At 37.6% G+C, this 19,626-nt stretch overlaps 2 protein-coding genes across 3 annotated transcripts; both read left to right on the forward strand.

Moving 5' to 3' along the window:
- Positions 1-8,955: 8,955 nt before the first annotated feature.
- Positions 8,956-16,645, forward strand: LOC126623957 (EH domain-containing protein 2-like). Of its 2 annotated transcripts, XM_050292940.1 has the most exons (13): positions 8,956-9,103; positions 9,212-9,291; positions 9,681-9,749; positions 9,854-9,908; positions 10,028-10,083; positions 10,170-10,209; positions 10,290-10,321; positions 15,354-15,467; positions 15,604-15,706; positions 15,794-15,843; positions 15,974-16,102; positions 16,212-16,463; positions 16,562-16,645. In XM_050292940.1, the coding sequence occupies exons 1-13, from the start codon at positions 9,019-9,021 to the stop codon at positions 16,643-16,645; spliced, it is 1,149 nt and encodes a 382-aa protein (XP_050148897.1). In that variant the 5' UTR covers positions 8,956-9,018. The 2 variants fall into 2 exon arrangements, with proteins under 2 accessions (XP_050148897.1, XP_050148898.1); XM_050292941.1 differs by lacking the exons at positions 10,170-10,209; positions 10,290-10,321.
- LOC126623965 (uncharacterized) lies at positions 10,482-12,801 on the forward strand. The gene is made up of 2 exons (XM_050292948.1): positions 10,482-11,488; positions 11,965-12,801. The coding sequence occupies exons 1-2, from the start codon at positions 11,207-11,209 to the stop codon at positions 12,697-12,699; spliced, it is 1,017 nt and encodes a 338-aa protein (XP_050148905.1). The 5' UTR covers positions 10,482-11,206; the 3' UTR covers positions 12,700-12,801.
- Positions 16,646-19,626: the final 2,981 nt, after the last annotated feature.

The following is a 19,626-nucleotide window of genomic DNA, read 5'->3' on the forward strand; positions in this document are numbered from 1 at the left end:
ATTATGAGTTATGACGGATACTATATCATTATACATAAGATTACAATGACAATATTGAATATTATTAAGAGTGTTTCCCAACGGAGAGTGGCTGGTGACCTAACTCTTTATAAGCTCAGTAAAATTTCATAACTTAGTTTACGATGTGAGACAACACTTCACATTCTCAAACGCCTTGTCACATGTACGTATGATGACACTCAAGCTAAATACATGAACAACATTTATTGGGCAATGACATAGAACATGTGTTGTTGTTGGGCTTCAAAAAATGACCAACATGCTATGATATATACCATGAATAAAGTTAATATTCTATATATATCTAGAGAAATTTGGAGCAATGGTCCTTAAATTTTCGTCCAGTTAAAGCTTTGGTTCTTAAATTAATAATTTATGAGTATTGATTAATCTCTGAACTAGTTATAATGTGGAGCAATTAATCAAAAGCTGGGTGGTGAAGGTGGAAATTAATTAAAGGCTTGGTGGATAATGTTGATTATGATTGGCTGATTTTCTGGAAATGCGAAGACTTGAATATTTGAGTGTGGCTTGGACCGTGAATTGCATGCTCCTATAAGAAAGTTGCAAGCATTTTAGTAGCTCATTTAATTTGGAGTTATGCAGTCAAGATTTTTTCTCCTCCTTCTCAGATTTGTTTTTACTTAAATTAAAAACTGTCTGACCAAAAGAAAACTGTGTAAAACCACAGGCGCCAACTAATATGGAGGTGCTAAAAAAAAGTTGAGGTTCCACCATAAAATTACTTGACAATATAAGGAGTAGTTCAGTTACTTATAAGTTAGTGTGGCTGCTGGGCATCACATGCGGGACAACTGCTCTAATATTATGAAGAAAGTTGAGGTTTCACTATAAAAAAAAATTGGCAATATGATGAGGAGTAGCTAGCGCAGTTACTTATAACCACATACAAGGTCCCTCTTTTCCTCAATTTGGGATTGATGCTCTCAACAGGCGCAAATATTTTTACTAGGGTAATGCTATGAAGACCAACTTTTTAACTCAAATTTTGTAAACTGTATGACGTGATTGTTGATGATTGGATTATTATTTAACTGTTAATTAACATGCTTATTTCATAATGCTAGATACACTAACTTTTTAGACCACATTTACAAACCATGTGAGATGTCATTAATAAAAAATAAATACGTTAATCAACACTTAAGAAAAGACACAAGTTCCTCCCTATAAGTATACTCTCATTTACCGCTCCCTCTTATCCTTTGATGATGATCGGTTGCATTTAACCATTTTTTATCCCTTCAATTAATTAATTAAAATAAAAACTTGCGGTCTCGGGTTCGAAACCCGCTGCTGGTGTGGAAGCCAGACTTATGGCCAAGGGGAGGCTGAAACACCTCTGTGAATCTTCCCGGCCCCCTAAAGGAATGGATAACCGTGGCTTGCAACTAGTTGTCACTTTAAAAAAAAATAATAATAAGAATAATTAATTAGAAGGAAACGTTTTACTTATTTTGGTGTTGGGTTAGAGATCTAAAGAAGCCATGGAGAATCAACAAACAAACTGCAATGCTTCTGTCGTTAAGCAAGTTTTTGGTTTTGTCTTTTTTTTTTTCTTTTTTTTTTTTTTGCAATTTCTGGTTATTTGATATCTTGCTTTAGGAGTCCTTTTAATAAAGCACATAATTATTCTTATTTTGTTCTTCTTTACTATATAATATTCATGTTCATAAACTATATTTGTTTCATTTCCCCAGGAAACTTACACAAATATATATAATGAAATGAAAAAACAACTATGGAATGGTTAGTGCTATTCACATACTCATTTTTACTTCTCATGCACTCTTGTTAATTTTTGGCCTTGAATATTCTTCTATTTATTCGATTTGACCACTGAAAATTGATAGAGGTATATGAGAAGTAAAAATAAGTGTGTGGATAGCACTTTCCGGGATGATAATGTTTAACTTGTGTGAAAATTCCGACATTGAAGAGAAGATGCGCACGAGGACGCGCATAACCTTCACTCTCATGGGAACCATGGCATATGCTTGTTCTCTTGTTCTTGTTTGTTTTGTTTTTTAAAAGTTTCACCAATAGGAGGTTTTTTATGAAAAACTTGAACTTATAGTAAGCTAGCAAACAAATTAATACACTCTTGGTCAAGAGTTTGAAATGGTTTAGACGCTTAGAAAGCCTTGTAGCCATCGGATGGGCAATATTCTAAGGCACGTCCATGTCCACAGCCTTTCTTGGTGCTCGAAAATCCCGTACGGAATATTTTTTCTGAAAACAAGGAATTGGATATCAATCGGCCTCCTTCTTTAAGTTTCGTCATCCCCTTCACTTGTTCTCGTTCTTCTTTAAGGACTTATTTCTGCAATAATTTATCCACCCAATATTATGGCCGTAAGTCATTTTCTGTTTTTAGTATTGAAGTTCTTAGTGTATATCATGCTTTTTTGAATATTAGAATTTGACTTATAGCCACTAAATGTGTTTTTTCATTTTTTGAAGAAACTGATTATGATTTATTTCATATATATATATATATATATATTATGATTTTAGGGCATATATACTCTCTGGGTTATGATTGGGACATTATTTCATTTTCTTAAGGAATATCAATGTTTTATCGATTAATTCATACCGTAATGACGGGATTTGAAACGATAAATGTAGATGTTTGTCTTCGTTGATTGGAGTCCTGCTCTCTAAGGTCCTCATTTTGAGGATCTGTCGTAATGTCATTTTTGTCTTCTGTCTTTAACCGTTATGTCGTTGATATTTAGTCGATATGTTGTTTGATATTTAGTTTTTTTTTAGCTCATCAATTAAGTTTTTTATCATTTTAGTCAAGTTCCTTTTCTTTACGTGGGGATAATATGAAAACTTACCTACAATCGAATTGTTATTGTATATTATTAGCTTTGTTGAAAACAAAGAAACCTTCTTAATTAAAAAGATTACTTTGTTGCAGAAAAAACCCCACGTCCCCAAATTTGGCGACTGGGACAATGATTACAGTATATCATACACTGCATGTTTTGAGACCGCTAAAAAAAATGGAGTGAAGGGAAATCCAAATGACCCCGAAGACAATCCAGAGGCCTTAAAAGGCATGTTCGAGTCCTCCGCCGCACAACCTCCTAACAGCGCCACGAGTTCGAGCAGCAAGCCACGAACCTCAAGCGAAAATGTACGCCAAACTGAGGGAGACACTAGCCACGGTGCGCTCCGGCCAAATGGCGTTGTGCATGAGCGTAGGGTTTCTGGAGGGAGCTTCAAGAGTTACAGATCGGAGTCTGGTAGCGAAAGGAGCAACTCCGATTATTCTCTCTTGCAGCAACAACCGAGACACCGCCGTGCGAGGTCGGAAAGAAAGAGCAGATTGGCTTCATCAGGGAGAGGTCGCAGTCATAGCATTCGTAGTCATAGCATTTCCAATTCTCCGAGCAAGCCTAAAAGTACTAACAGTAGTACTCATCAGTCTAGTGATCTTAGTCAACACGATACTGTAAGTTATCCTTCTTCATGTTTCTGTCTAATTATAGCATATATCTGAATTCTCTGCCTTTTCTCCCTTCCTATTTGAACGCTAAAGATTAAACCACATCATCATCTTATTTTACCTTTACTGTAGAGAGAAATAAGAAGAGGAAACTGAGAAAGGAGGGAAGGGAGGAGAAATTTTTCAGTGTGCAGTAACACGGCTCGATACAAGTGTCATTATACAATTGGTTAGAAACCTATGAAAAAAAAATTCTAAACAATTGTAGTATGACACTTGGTTTACCGAGTCGGGGCACACTAAAAAAAATTCAATAGGGAAGGGAAATAATCCAACTCCTTATAGCATAAGGTTTATTAAACCTATTAACAAGGAAAAGAAATGAAAGTGTAACAATCCCATTAACGTTATAATACGCGTATATCTATTTATTGATAGTGTTCCTTAATTCATAAAACAACAAATCTCATATCTACTCATATTATAACACGTAAAGTGTGATCGTCACACTAAAAAATATATTTGAACATAGAATTCATTGCTAAAGCGTGCAAAATTTGTACTGTGACAGCATACAAGAGTATCTTCAATACCCAAATTTGGGGATTGGGATGAAAAGGAACCCAAATCTGGTGAAGGTTTTACTTGCATATTTGAAAAAGTGAAAGAAGAAAAGAAAATTGCATCAGAGTTCCCAGTTGTGCCTCAACAACCAAGCAACAATCTCAACAGTGCGAACGAACGTGAAAAATCTCCGTCCAAATCAAAGGTAATTTTGCGGCCAAACCGAGTTTTGTGATTATATATTCTCGATATTGTAAAATATCTTCGACGAATTACTTCTGATACATAACTTCTTGTGTTCTTGTGCAGAGATGGTGCTGCATCTTTTGAACCGAAAGACAGTGAGATGGATAGTATTTCACATGTTTAATATTTATGTAAACAAAGGATTTCTAGCATTTTATTTTGTTAATGGAAGTATATTTGAATTTTTTTTAATAAACGATATTTTCTACGTTAAAGGAGTGGAGGAGTATGTTAAGTCTCACAATAGATTAGCCATAATAATGTGGTTCAAATTCGCTTTTTGGCGATAATCGAACATAATATCTCTCATTTATAAGTAAAGAGGATTTAAATTTAGTTTGTTGACATTGCTATTCAAGTTCTTTATTTTTGAAGTGAAAATTACCTTTTGAATTTGAATAAATTTTTCAGTGTACCGGTAACACGGCCCGGTACATCAATTGTCATAATAAAAGTAGTTCATTTTTTTTTTCAAATATTTAACCATTTATATTATAACATTTAAATGTTGTTGATGCACAAAATTTGGAGGATCTTGGACCAACGTAAATCCAGTCGTGAATCACACAAACGCACAAGAACACAAAGATGTATCGTGGTTCACCCCAATATTTGGGCTACGTCCACACTGATGTTGATTCAATTTCACTGTATAAATGTATGAATTACAATAGATCAGCAAGGTGCTCTCTGTGGATGCAGCCCTTGCCATTTTGCTCTCTGTTTAGCTGATAGGGTATTGCCCTCTATTCTTGTGAGGATGAATGTGAGACTCTGTCCCTTAGTGAAGGTGAGACTCTCTGGTTCCTCTTAGTGAAGTTGAGGCCCCTTTTTATAGAATAAGGGTTTCCTCCCTTCTTACATAAATCATGGGCTTAGGGATGAGGCCCAAAGACAAGTCCCAATATATGGTACCAACAAGAGTCCCCCAAGTCTTCAGTCAAGAAAGTCTTTTGGTTGGAGACTTCAAATCCAATCCATGTACGGGGCAAAGTGACTAGATGTCTTGAACCAATATTCAACACAAGGCAATGCTTAACATAAAGCAATACTCAGTTAGAGGTATCACACGTTGAGAGACTACTCGGCTAGAGGCGATGCTCGTTGCGAAGCTGCTCAACTAGAGGCTATGCTCGCGACGAGGCGGTTACTCGGCTGGAGGCGATGCTCTTTGCGAGGCTGCTCCGCTAGAGGCTATGTTCGCTGCGAGGCGGCTCGGCTCGTGGTGTTCCTCATTGCAAGTATGTACTTTATGTCAGCGTGTACTCAATATGAGTTGATTCTCGACATGATTCGGGTTCGCTTGTCAAGTTCGCATATTGGGTTCTTTTAATCAGCAACAATGTTGATCAATGAATCTAGTTGCTCAATAATTCCTGACAATAAATGACAGTATAAGTATGACCGTATAATGAATAAATCAAATTGACAAAGTTTGTAAAGGCAAAATATTGTACTATGTGTCTTCTATAAATAAATAATTTATTCAGTTGTGTGGTAAATCACATGTTGTAGAAGTGACATAGTTTAATGGCAATCACAATACTCTAGGCCAATAAATATTGTATGACAAAGTTTTACCCTACCACTTTAAATAATGAAGTCAGGAATGATTAAAGATGCAATAATAAAATAATTATAAGGAAGATTGCAGACAAGCGTTTGTAAAGCATATGCACATTGTAAAGCAATTTCAAACCGGGAATGCACTATATAGGTGTGATAGAAATGATGTGACCTCATTATGCATACTGTAAAGTAAGTGCTGTCACTTTCCAGTAATGATGTGATGATGTGGTTTCCAGTAATAGGACCACCACAAAATGATAATGAAATATTAAATAGTAAAATAATTAATGAATTTGGAGAACACTTATCTCCTTCATTGCTTTTCCCGTGACTTTTTCAGAAAATGGGCAGGGAAAATGCATTCCCCTTCATGATGAAAGTTTTATCTTTCTCAGAAGTTGGCGGGCATCTTCTGACGGCTTGGTGCTGCAGAGAGCACTGAGCTTTCTGGAAAGCAAGTTTCCAAGCAGTTTCATCGTAGGCATGAACATGTAGAACACAGATCTGGTCAGAGAGAGCTTCTTTGCTAGGAATAGACTAGATGTCACGGCCGGATTTACGTGACCATCGAAACCCAAATCAGAGGTGGTGGAGATGGGGCCACGGCTACCATCGGAGGAAGCCCCAAAGGAAGCGGAGGCGGAAGGAGAAGGCTTAGAAAACCTACAATCGGTGGAGGCTTTTGGGGCTAAAACCACAGGGGAATCTCCAGGCTTCATGACGAGAAAATCATGGAAGATGGCGTGCTTCCTTCGCTGTTGCTCCTCTAGCTTCTGCTTCTGCAGCTGCTGCTTTTGCTGTTGGCTGCTGAGAGTTGTGGCATTGTTGTTGGGGATGCCTTGCCCGCAACCGTATCATTAGACGTCATGGAGGTCTGTATGCTACACCCATAATAAATAACACCTAGAAGAAAGAGAGGGGGAGGAGAAGCCCCGAATGGCGGAGGGCCATTATCCTCTGCATGCGACCTGAATCCTCAATCCAGTACGGAAGAGTCTAAAATCCAGCGAATAATGCAGAGGAAGACGGAGACGACCACTCCTCTGTATCTGCGTACGTGCGTTTATCGCTCTGTGCTATCTGTAATTGTATGTTGAAAGCGAGGAGAGAGAGAGAGAGAGAGAGAAATGTGGTAATGAGTATAGAGAGTGGGTTTTCGAGAGGAATAAGCAACAAACAGCAATGGGGAAGGTTTGTCCTGGTTCACGCGCTTGGCGCCCTGGAGGGCGACCACCAGATCAGACACCCATGATTCCGTCGGATCGGAATTCGTGGAAGAAGTCGACGCATCCAACGGTCCAAATTCATTGTCTTTAAACACCATTATCTCTTCGAACAAATGCATTAGCAAGGCGATTCGCCGGACCAGATCGGTGCAGTCATTCTTAAACATGCTGGTAACATCGTCGCCGAACTTGCTTGCACCAACGACGTCGTTTAGTAATTGCAGTAACTTCAATGTACGGTCGATGCCGCCGGCTATTGCTCCGGGCATTGGGTTCTTCTGTTTTCCATTTGTCTATGGGATTCTTTGCGGGAAAGCGAAGGAAAGTTCGGGGCGTGGTTCATAAGGAACACAACCCGCACCGTGCAATTAGAGACTATCGCGACGGGTGGCGCGTACATGTGTGAGGGATTGGCTGTTGGGTTTGGAAGTGACACTTTTGGAGGTTCTGGATGTGTCTTGGGTGTCTTTGTGGCAAATGAAAGTTGATGTTTGGTGACAAGTGTTGTGGAGGTTGGGTTTCTGTAGATTCACGGTGGAGTGTGGTGAGGTGAAAAAATGAAAGAGAAACGACATAGCTGTTCGTGTTGTTTCCCACAGACGGCGCCAAATGTTGATGCACAAAATCCGGAGAATCTTGGACCAACGTAAATCCGACCGTGAATCACACAAACGCATAAGAACACAAAGATGTATCGTGGTTCACCCCAATGTTTAGGCTACGTCCACACTGATGTTGATTCCATTTCACTTAATGAATGTATGGATTACAATAGATCGGCAATGGAGCTCTCTGTGGATGCAGCCCTTGCCATTTTGCTCTCTGTTTGGATGATAGTTTATTGCCTTCTATTCTTGTGAGGATGAATGTGAGACTCTGTCCCTTAGTCAAGGTGATACTCTTTGGTTCCTCTTAGTGAAGGTGAGGCCCCCTTTTATAGAATAAGGGTTTCCTTCCTTCTTACATAAATCATAGGCTTATGGATGAGGCCCAAAGACGAGGCTCAATATATGGTACCAACAAATGTTATGGATCATTTTTATAGCACACTAGAAAAAATTTCATTAGAATTTAGCTGTGCTCGAAAATGAATGCTAAGGATATTCTCTCCAAATTGGATTCTCCATAGATGTCTGCCAACTCATATATGAGATAGCAATAATGTGGTTTAAATTCACTTTTTACGAGAATCGAACCTAAGATCTCTCACTTACAAACATAATATTTTACAATACTGATACGAAAAAATTGTTAATAAACTATAAGTAATAGAAAATTCATGAAGAGTCTTACTTCCATAGACTCTTAGCATTTTTCGATGCTTGAATTTAAAGTTCAAAACTTCAAAATTATGTTATCGTTATCGTTATCTTTACCCAAACATATATTATCACCAGACTGAATTCCCTAAGGAAGCGCCCACATCTCATGCTATGCTCTATTACTGCAACGGCCCGATTGAAACCGGTTGATCCCCACGAGGGTCCGCTTTCAACATCCGACCATCAGCATGATTATCACATGGGCCAACTGTTAAAAGTCATTCAAAATCGATCACTCAGTACTATAGTTTGATAGTATTATTTTTTTTTAAAGTGAGAGATCTTAGGTTCTAATCTTGTAGATAATGAATTCGATACCCAATTAGGTTGTACATTCCATTATGTGATTTAACCGAACGTCTCTCTTTCTGATGTAAATATATCGATGTACTTAAAAAAATAAAAAAATCATTCAAAATCATCCGCAACGTTCCACAGCGACGCTGGCCCCACACAATTCCAATGCGATGCCGTTTCACGTTGCCTTGGAATAAAACTCGAGCGCCAAATGCTGTTACAAATCTCACTCACTCACTCTCTCTCTCTGTTTTTCAAATTTCTGAGTAAAGTTCCTCCTGTTTTCGTTCGAATGGAGATTGGATCGGGTCGGACGGGTGTGTGCCCGAAAGAGCATCAGAAGATTTCCCAGGAGTGGTTCAACTTGGTCGATTCAGGTAAAAAAATGGTGTCCTCTTTTAGCTTTCGCAAATTTTTAATCAAATGTTGGTTTTGAACTTTTGATCGGTTGCCAGTTGATTGTGTTGTTCTGGTTGTTTAATTAGATGGTGATGGCCGAATTACCGGAAACGAAGCCACTAAGTTCTTCGCCATGTCGAGGCTTTCTCGTGAAGAACTCAAGCAGGTTTTTCATTCATTTGTGATAGCAGCCTAATAAGCTTCTTTGTTTTAGGGATTGTTTATGTATAAATCACTTCTGCTCATAAGTGCTTTTAGTAAAAATACTGTGAAAATTTTGTTAAAAGTCCAACTACTTATTTGAAAGCACGTTACACTTGCTCAGAAGCACTTCTAAATTTTGTGCCAGTCATTGTCAAAAGTGATTTTAGTTGTGAGAAAATGCTTTTATCTTTTCCGTAAGTAGTACTAAAACTATAATATTCGACTAGGAAAGTACGATTCTATGGTTTTACCCTTTGGTCTATATGTGTTGGAAGTTAATTTGATTGTATTTGGGATTAGGGCATATGATTGTTTGGAACTCACTTTTTGTTTTCTCATTTATCATTCAAGGTTTGGGCGATTGCTGACACGAAACGACAGGGATTTGTAGGTTTTTCGGAGTTCGTTACTGCAATGCAGGTTGTGCATGATTTTTGGGATATATTTCCTTTTTAGTGTATGTTGTATTAGGCTATTGAAAATTGCCATAGAATCTTTCCCTCATTTGTGGTTGAATTTGATAGATGATTTCTTTAGCACTAGACCATGAATCAACCCCCGACATCCTCAAAACTACAGGCAAGAAAGTTTGTTTAATATCGTATTTCCTGTTTTTGTAAATGTGGAAGAATCCAACATATACATTTTATCTATGTCTCATTCGATTTGTTCCTCAAGTTCTTCATGTTCAATTGCAGTTGATTGGGAAAACAATAAACCTCCAGTTATAGAAGGTTTGGATGATTTGGTAGCTGTGAGTATCTTCCTTTTCCCTCCCTTTTGACTTTATAACATACATTGTGACTTTCACTTATTATTTTCTCGATTCTGTACTAACAGAAAACCAAGAGTTTAACAACATATGGAGTTGAAGTAAATGGTTAGAAAATCCATCCAACTTTTTAAGGAATATACTTGTTATAATCTTGTACTGAAGTCTTCGTTGGAAATGACCATCAGTTCAGCGGTTTGGTTCAAAATCAGCAAAGAAAGTAAGATCAATGTCCATTGTGCCATTGACTACTGCTGTATTTTTATACTTTTCGTTCGTTTTTTCATGAGTTAAACAATCTCAGTTTCTTTACTTATTCGATTGAAACATTTTATCTTTTTTGTCACCTATAGATCAACTTGTTTTTACATATTAGAGCACCTCCAGCGGGGGAGGTTGCTCGGGGGCTGTGGATCAAACAGTAGCAAATTGCTGGGGGGATGAGCTCCAGCGTATGGAAGCCCGAGCAACAGGCGAGGCCCGAGGAGCAGGCCCGTCGAGGAATGCCAGCCCGAGAGCCCGAGGGCTACGTCAGGCGCGTGCGTTTCACGCGCGCGTGGGCGCGAGTCGTCCGACAAAAAAACAGGGCTGGGGCCCGCGATTTCAGTTTTGAAAAGTAACCGTTGGGGAAGCCACGTGGCTTCCCCATGTCTGTTCGATTGAAACGGTCATATTTTATGGACCGTTGGATTTCCAACGGTAAAAAACATTTAAAAATCTCATTTAATTTCATCCGTTTGATCTAAGATCAACGGTTCACGTTATTAGGCTTTGTAAATTATATAAAAAAAAAGAAAAAACTGTTTAAAAATCTAAAATGTTACCGTTGTGACACGTGGCACAATCTGGAGTGTTGGAATTTAAATTTTTTTAAATCCAACGGCAAAGATTAATTAGGTGAATAAAAATTTAAAAAAAATGTAAAACAATTCTTAAAAATCCGAAAAAAAATTATGAAAAATTATAAAAAATTTTGATTTCACTTCACCTATAAATACCTTCTCATTATCTTCTACCCTACACCACAATTTCATATTTTCTCAACTACTTTCAACCACATTCCTATCTTTCTTTCAAAGTTTCAATCCAATTTTTTTCCAACAAAATGACTACTCAACCAGGTACGAATTGGACGCTTCTTGAAGATGTTGCGTTGTGTACTAGTTGGGTTCAAGTTACTCATGATTCGATTACGGGTAATGAGATGCAGTTGCGAGAAATGTGGAGTCTTATTCATACCAATTATCTTGAGAAAATGGGTGGGCAAAGAACTAAAGAATCGATGTCCAGTCGTTGGAAATTACTTAGTCAATCGTTTAGTACGTGGAGAGACGCATTGGCACAAGCTAGTGGTAATCTTCGAAGTGGTGAAAATTTAACGGATCAGGTAACAATATATTATTTATTTGTTAGCTACTTTCATTATATTTATTTGTTTGTATTATTTATTTGTTATCTTCTTTCATTATAATTATTTGTTAGCTACTTTCATTATATTTATTTGTTTGTATTATTTGTTACCTACTTTCATTATAATTATTTGTTAGCTACTTTCATTATAATTATTTGTTTGTATTATTTATTTGTTACCTACTTTCATTATAACTATTTGGTTGTATTATTTATTTGTTACCTACTTTCATTATAATTATTTGTTAGCTACTTTCATTATATTTATTTGTTTGTATTATTTATTTGTTACCTACTTTCATTATAATTATTTGTTAGCTACTTTCATTTATAATTATTTGTTTGTATTATTTATTTGTTACATACTTTCATTATAATTATTTATTTGTTACATACTTTCATTATAATTATTTATTTGTTACCTATTCTCATTATAATTATTTGTTTGTGTAGGAACTTCAAGCACAAGCTTGGTATGGTGCCAAAACCAAAAGCAAAAACAAAACATTCACCCGGTTTGAATGTTGGAATATTGTCAAAAATTGTCCTAAATTTAGAGTTGTGCATGTCGGTCCAGAAGTTTTCATGAACAGCACCCCTCTACACTCTACACCTGAGCATGCCTCGCATGATCATGATGAAGATGATGAAGAAGTGCCTGAAACGCCCCCCGTTGAACAAGCGTCGGGGTCGACCCGTTATCCAATTAGGCCTCAAGGTAAGAAGGCTTCAAAGAGAAAAGGTAATGCTTCCAAGAATGATTATGCAAAGTATATGGAAGATCTTGCCCGCCAAGGTGAATTGAATTTGGCCCGGGAAATGGCTAAATTTGAGGCTGATAAGGCTAGAGAGGATGCAAAAGCTGCAGCTTTTGAGAGAAAATTTGAAGCTGATGAGAGAGAAAGAGAACTACTTCGGCAAGAAAGGGAACATAGAAGAGAAGAAAGAATGGCTGAACGAGATCGTGACATTATGAAGGAGCCTTTAGAAGGGAAGTCTCCAGACTCTAAATATTTTTGGAAGTCAGAGAAAGCGGATGTGGTGCGAAGGATGCGTGCAAGAGAAGCGAGAGCAAGAGGAGATGGTCCTAGCACCACAAGAGAAGATTATCCTAGCATGACAAGAGAAGATCATCCTAGCACCACAAATTGGTTAGGTGATGGTTATCATCCATTCACGAACCCATAATTTTCCAATCAATTCGGGTTGTAATTTCTTATTCGGGTTGTAATTTCTTATTCGGGTTGTAATTTCTTATTCATTGAATAGAGTACTTTATGTTGTTTCCAATTTATTAAACTTAGTACTTTATTCAAAACACATTTAAACACACCAAATAAAATAACATCAACACACCAAAAAAACACACCAAATAAAAACAAACACCAAATAAAATAAAATTACATTACAACTCACTAAATGAACTAAAAAAACACACCACATAAAATAAAATAAACACACCAAATAAAAACAAACACCAAATAAAATAAAATTACATTTCAACTCACTAAATGAACTAAAAAAACACACCACATAAAATAAAATAAACACACCAAATAAAAACAAACACTAATGAACTTAAGTATTGTCAGCACCCCTCAATTCCCACTGGTGCTCTATCAAGTCAAGTTGGCGGGCATTGTGCATATTTGACCTTTGAAGTGCAGTATATCGTTGGATGATCCTTTCATTGTAACGTCCATCCCTTTCTAATGGCTCATGTTGCACGGGCTCATCGGTGGCGTCATGAGCACAATATATACGTGTTCTTGAATTGTTCATCGTGTCTGGCTCATATTCATCAACGGCTTCATAATCGTACTCATCTTCCACAATCATGTTGTGAAGAATGATGCACGTCATCATGATGGATCGAAGCGACTCTACATCAAACAATCTGGCAGCACCCCTGATGATCGCCCAGCGAGCTTGGAGGATACCGAAACAACGCTCCACATCCTTCCTGCACCCTTCTTGACATCTTGCAAAGTGTTTTTCCTTTGCACTGCGCGGACGTGGCACTGTTTTGACAAATGTTGACCACCTTGGGTAAATGTCATCAGCTAGGTAGTATGGCCCGTCGTACATACGTCCATTGACCTCATACGTGACTTTTGGTGCCTTTCCTTGCAGGACATCGTTGAACACTGGGGATTGGGCAAGGACGTTGAGGTCATTTTGAGCTCCCGGAACCCCGAAAAAGGCGTGCCAAATCCATGTATCAAAAGATGTCACCGCCTCCAAAATGATACTTTTTGATCCTTTTCTGTCCCCATAAGCGCCTTGCCATGCACTTGGACAGTTTTTCCAAGTCCAGTGCATACAATCAATGCTTCCAATCATCCCTGGAAAACCTCGCATCTCGACTTTCTTCAGAAGCCTTTGCAAGTCCATATGAGTAGGTCTCCGGAGGTACTCTGCGGTGTAGATAGATTCGATTGCCGAACAAAACCTCATGAGGGACTCAAGAATGGTTGATTGTCCCATCCTCGTTATCTCGTCCACTTGGTCTGCAGCTGCTCCATATGCAAGCATCCGCAAGGCAGCAGTAATTTTTTGCTGAGGCAGGAGACCCATAGCACCAAAAGCATCCGGCTTTTGCACAAAGTAAGAATCATGGTTGCAAACAGCGCCCATGATTTTGTTGAACAAATGTCGTTCCATTCTAAAACGACGTCGGAAGTATGTATCAGGGAATGCACTGTTACGGACAAAATAATCGTCCAAGAGCTCCTGACCTCGTCGTTGCCTGTTTCTATCAATGTTTACAGCACGGTTGGGCCTGCAGATATGAGTCATAGCTTGGACGACTCGACGGGATTGTGAGGCTCCTGCCATTCTTGATTCGTCATCTCTCCGTCTACGCTCGTCATCCTCTTCCATCTCATTTTGGGCCCAATCCCCAACATTGAACATTCCTTGTGATTGGTTAAACAATTCTTCCTCTTCTTGCTCGATTTCCCACATCATCTTTGAAGAAGAAGAAGAAGACATTGTAAGAAGGAAGCAGAAACTATGAATAATGATAGGGATTTTGGTGAAGAAGGAAGCAAAAACTATGAATAATGATAGGGATTTTGGCGAAGAAGGAAGCAGAAACTATGAATAATGATAGAGATCTTGAGAAAATTGGTGTGAGATTTATGAGGATGGATGGGGGATTATATGGAGGATTCAGAAGGGATTAGGTTGTAGATAATGCCACGTGGCATGCCGTCATTCGTTAAAAATCTGGTGGAAATCTATCCTCAAAGATTGTAATCGGATTGTGACACGTGGCACGACGTGATTGGTTAAAAATCTTATCAGAAATCCATCACCAATAATTGTCTTTTCAGATAATGACACGTGCCTTGACACAACGATTAAAAATCTTATCGGAAATCCATCACCAATAATTTTCTTTGCGGATAATGACACGTGGCGCAACGAGAACGATTAAAAATCTTATCCGAAATAACAAATATAATTATTTTGAATTATTTTATAAATACAAAAATACAAAAATTTTATTGCTATTGGCTTTTCGGATAATGACACGTGGCGAAACGAGAACGATTAAAAATCTTATCCGAAATTACAAATAAAATTATTATGTATTATTTTATAAATAAAAAAATACTAATATTTTATTGCCAATTGCCAGGGCTATTCAGTGCAGGGGTGGAGATGCAAAAGACAATTGCCAGGGGAATGCACTATTTATTAAGGGCAGTTACTGTTCACTAGGTGGATTAAATAGTGAATTGCCTAGGGGGAGGGCTCCTACACTGGAGTTGCTCTTAATGGAGGGATGTCTCCTCTTTCCTTGTTGCCTGACTATTTAAAACATTTTTCTTCAGCTCCCTCTTAATGCTGTGACATCTATTGTTGATGGCTTGAAGAGAATGTACAATGAGAAACTAAAGCCCTTGGAACTTGCATATCGTTTCAACGATTTTGCATCTCCATTGTTAGTGAGTGGATTTCTATATGTTTGGATGTATATCCTTCAAAGTGTGTCGGGGAATCAAATATCCTTTTGCTCTTCTTTGCACTGTTTCGTTCAGATACTACATTTGCTAAACGTATGGCTGATTTATTTCTTTGCAGACTAATAGTGATTTTGATTCTAAACCCATGGTCATGCTTTTGGGTCAGTATTCAACAGGGAAAACAACATTTATTAAACATTTGTTACGATGCAACTATCCAGGTTGGTTAAGTTATCTCTATTTTATTTTTGAAATTATTAATTGACAACCTCAGCGTTGAAGGGTTTAACATTCACTTGTTGGAACAGGAGCTCACATTGGACCAGAACCTACTACAGATAGATTCGTTGTAGTGATGGTATAATTGCGAATCACCTGGTTTCCTTCTAAAAAGTTTATCAAGTTTGTTTCTTTGTACTTTCTGAGGTTTATATTGTATGTTAAATGTTTTTGGTAATTCTAATTGTTGATTGCAATTCTGTTCTCAGTCTGGGCCCGATGAGAGGAGTATTCCTGGAAATACTATAGCTGTTCATGCAGACATGCCTTTCAGTGGTCTAACAACTTTCGGAGGTGCATTTTTGTCAAAATTTGAGTGTTCACAAATGCCACATCCAGTGAGTTTGGAACTTTTTATAATCTTCTATTTATATAGTATTTCTGCTGATTTTGTCACCATAATCTTCCTCTTGGATTGTGTTAATCTTCCTTTTTCTACGATTATAGTTGCTAGATGAAATTACATTTGTAGACACCCCTGGAGTTCTATCTGGAGAAAAGCAACGAACACAAAGGAGCTACGATTTCACTGGTGCTATATCATGGTTTGCAGCAAAATGTGATGTCATTCTGCTTCTGTTTGATCCTCATAAGCTCGACATCAGCGATGAATGTAAACGTGTAATTTCATCTCTGCGTGGTCATGATGACAAGATTCGAGTGGTCTTGAATAAAGCTGATCAAGTTGATACTCAACAAGTGAGATGTACCTCTGGTTTATATTGAATTCATTATACATTCTGTTGAAAGCAATTTTCAAGTTACTAACTTTTTGTCTACATACTGTCATACCGAAGCTGATGAGAGTTTGTCGGGCATTGATGTGGTCGCTTGGAAAAGTTTTGAATACTCCAGAGGTTGTGCGTGTTTATATCGGGTAGGCTTTCTGTTTCCAAAGTGGTTAACTATATGCTATAACCAACATGACTATTGCCGTACTAGTGTCAATTTTATTCCTAAGCAATAACAAAGTATTTATCACTAAACGATAATTAGCCATAGACCTTTCTTTTTTATGAAACATTAGGAGTAATGGGTTAAATTGTTAGCTATTAGGGGGAAGGAGGATCGGTGGGTCTACAATGACACTAAAGTATATAGACATTATTATTTTTCGCTACTGCGGTAAAGTGTCATCTGCAACCAAATACCATTCTTGCACAACGTATGCATTTTCTCTTGGAAAATATACCATTTCTCTCCTTCACACTTATACAAAACTCATGCGAAAGTATCAGTTAGCGACACGTGGCATACTGCCCTACTCCTCCTTTGTTGGGTAGTTTAGCTGATGATGCTTTCAAGGTCAGAAAAGAAGGTTATCTGCTTCATTTCAAAGTTCAAACTGTGAAGTCTTGAAGATGATGGAGAGAAAAAGAAGAAGGAAAAAAAAAAAAAAACACTCGAGAGACTATTTGGCCCTTAAAAATTTGCTCTTCTAGATGGACTGCAAGAAACATATGCTTAATATCTTATAGTGTATAATAGATAAAATCCTTAGATATACTTTGCTCCTAGATGGGCATTGATGTATAGGATTTTCTAGCATCAACATTCAATCATCGAACCATTTATTATCCGTTGTATGCCATAAAAACGGAGCATATAGTATAGAATTTGTGATATATAACATCAAACAAATTCCCCAGCTTAACGCTTCATATCTAAGTACGAAATTGATTATAGTTAAAACATCTCCAATTGGCTCTTTGAAACTCCTAACAAGTATTTAGGGTGGGAAAAAAAAACCTCCTAGTGATTCTATATATTAATGCTAACTATTTTAATTTATTTTAATTATTGATTCATTCCTATTAAGAGGTCGCACTTGGTGCGATGGCAAGTGCCTTCGCCCATAAGCGGTAGGTCTCGGGTTCGAGACTTGGGAGCAGCCTCTCCATAAATGGGGGTAAGGTTAGCCGACATTCACCTCTCCCAGACCCTGCGTAAAGCGGGAGCCTTGTGCACTGGGTATGACATTTTTATTGATTCATTCCTATTAGAGGTCGCACTTGGTGCGATGGCAAGTGTCTTCGCTCATAAGCGGTAGGTCTCGGGTTCGAGATTTGGGAGCAGCCTCTCCATAAATGGGGGTAAGGCTAGCTGACATTCACCTCTTCCAGACCCTGCATAAAGTGGGAGCCTTGTGCACTGGGAACGACCTATTGATTCATTCCTATTGGCTGATTATTGATATATAGTCATTATGATTCTCTAAAGTAGAAAGTATAGTTGGAATACAACTTTTTTAAAGGGCTCCTAAAATAACTTTTTGATGGTTTTAGCTAAACCTTTGTTATCAAATAGAGAGTATGATTGAAGATGTTCACAAAGAAAATGTGAAACGTAATTTTGAAGGCCTATGTGGCAATGTTAAATTTCCTTTGGGTGATCCACACACACCTATTTTTACTTCTTCCACACCTCTCTCAATTTTTGATCATTGGATCAAATGAATTAAAGGAGATCAATGGCTAAAAATCAACAAGTGTGTGGAAAATGAAAATAGGTGTGTAAATAGCAATATCCTAAGTGGCCCTTTATTATAGTGGTGGAAATGTGTTGTGCCCTTGTATGATGATGTGGGTTCAAACCTCGTCAGTGGCTTATAACTTTTGTCACTTAGTACTATGATCTAGTGGTATTCCTCTTCACTTGTAAGTGAAACGTTTTAGATCCGATTCTCGCCAAAGGCGAATTTGAACCATATAATTGTGAGGCTTAGCTCACTTCCTCACCCTTTAGTGTAGATAATATCGTTTGTTCAAAAAAAAAATAGCAATCTCCTTTCTTTTACTTTTTTTTTTCCTCAAACTCATATGTTTTATCTTATTCAATTAAATATTTGTAAAACTCCATCTTCAAAACAAATCACTCAAAACTAGGGTCCATACAACAAAGTGTTTAAAAAATAAAATGACATCAAATTTTCTCATACGTCAAAATTGGCAGGCTTGGCAGCACACAATATGTATGTCAATCCACCTAGGATTGACATATCAATTATAACTTTTATCTACTTCAAATTTTATTACATGACATTCTACTTGAGATTTGAAACCTATGGTCTTACCTTCCAAATTAGCTAAATCATTTGCAAACACGTTTAACATTTTTATTTTTTTTGGTATAAGTTGTTTTTTATTACTAACCAACCAAACATTACAAGCTTACTAAAGGCCAAAGTAAAACATTTAAACAAACAAAAGATGGGCCAAAAAAAAAATTAAAACACAAAATGAGCCAATCAACAGGGAGGCCCAAGACCAAAACTACACAACTTCCACGTGATCCATCCAATTCCTCTTCCACTGCCGAGCATTTCCTCAACAATTGTACCTTCCAACTTCGATCTGCTCCTCGAGCACAGCCATAAAAACAAGATAGTTGGAAACTAATCAAGAGAAGCCAACTATCAAGATGAAGCCTGTGGAAACCCACGAGCAATACTGCTGGTAAAGGTAGACAACATGAAGAAGGTGGTGGTGTTGGAAACAACTGAGCCGGTGTAAACACCAGAACTCTACACATGATCTCAACAGGATGCATGACTAAAGATTGGAATAGGAATGAGCCAGTAGAAGGAATATCCAAGGGTCAAAGGAACTGTATAGATCGGTAAACAAATTATGAGGAAAAAAATAGTAGAAATCAGGAAAGGAGAAGGAGGAGAAAGAAAGGGGAAAAGCGACCGACCCCAGCCGAAGCTAAGGTTGGCACTACCAGATTTTCTCAATATTAAAAGCCTCACACTAAAAGTGAGAAGAATTCTCAACATTGAGAGAAAGACTCTTACTCGGAGAGAAAATTCATATGTTTAACTTATTTGGAAATATATTTTAAGAGTGAAAACTGAAATTTG

The sequence above is a fragment of the Malus sylvestris genome, chromosome 5, assembly GCF_916048215.2.
Source record: "Malus sylvestris chromosome 5, drMalSylv7.2, whole genome shotgun sequence".
Classification (NCBI taxonomy): Eukaryota; Viridiplantae; Streptophyta; class Magnoliopsida; order Rosales; family Rosaceae; genus Malus; species Malus sylvestris.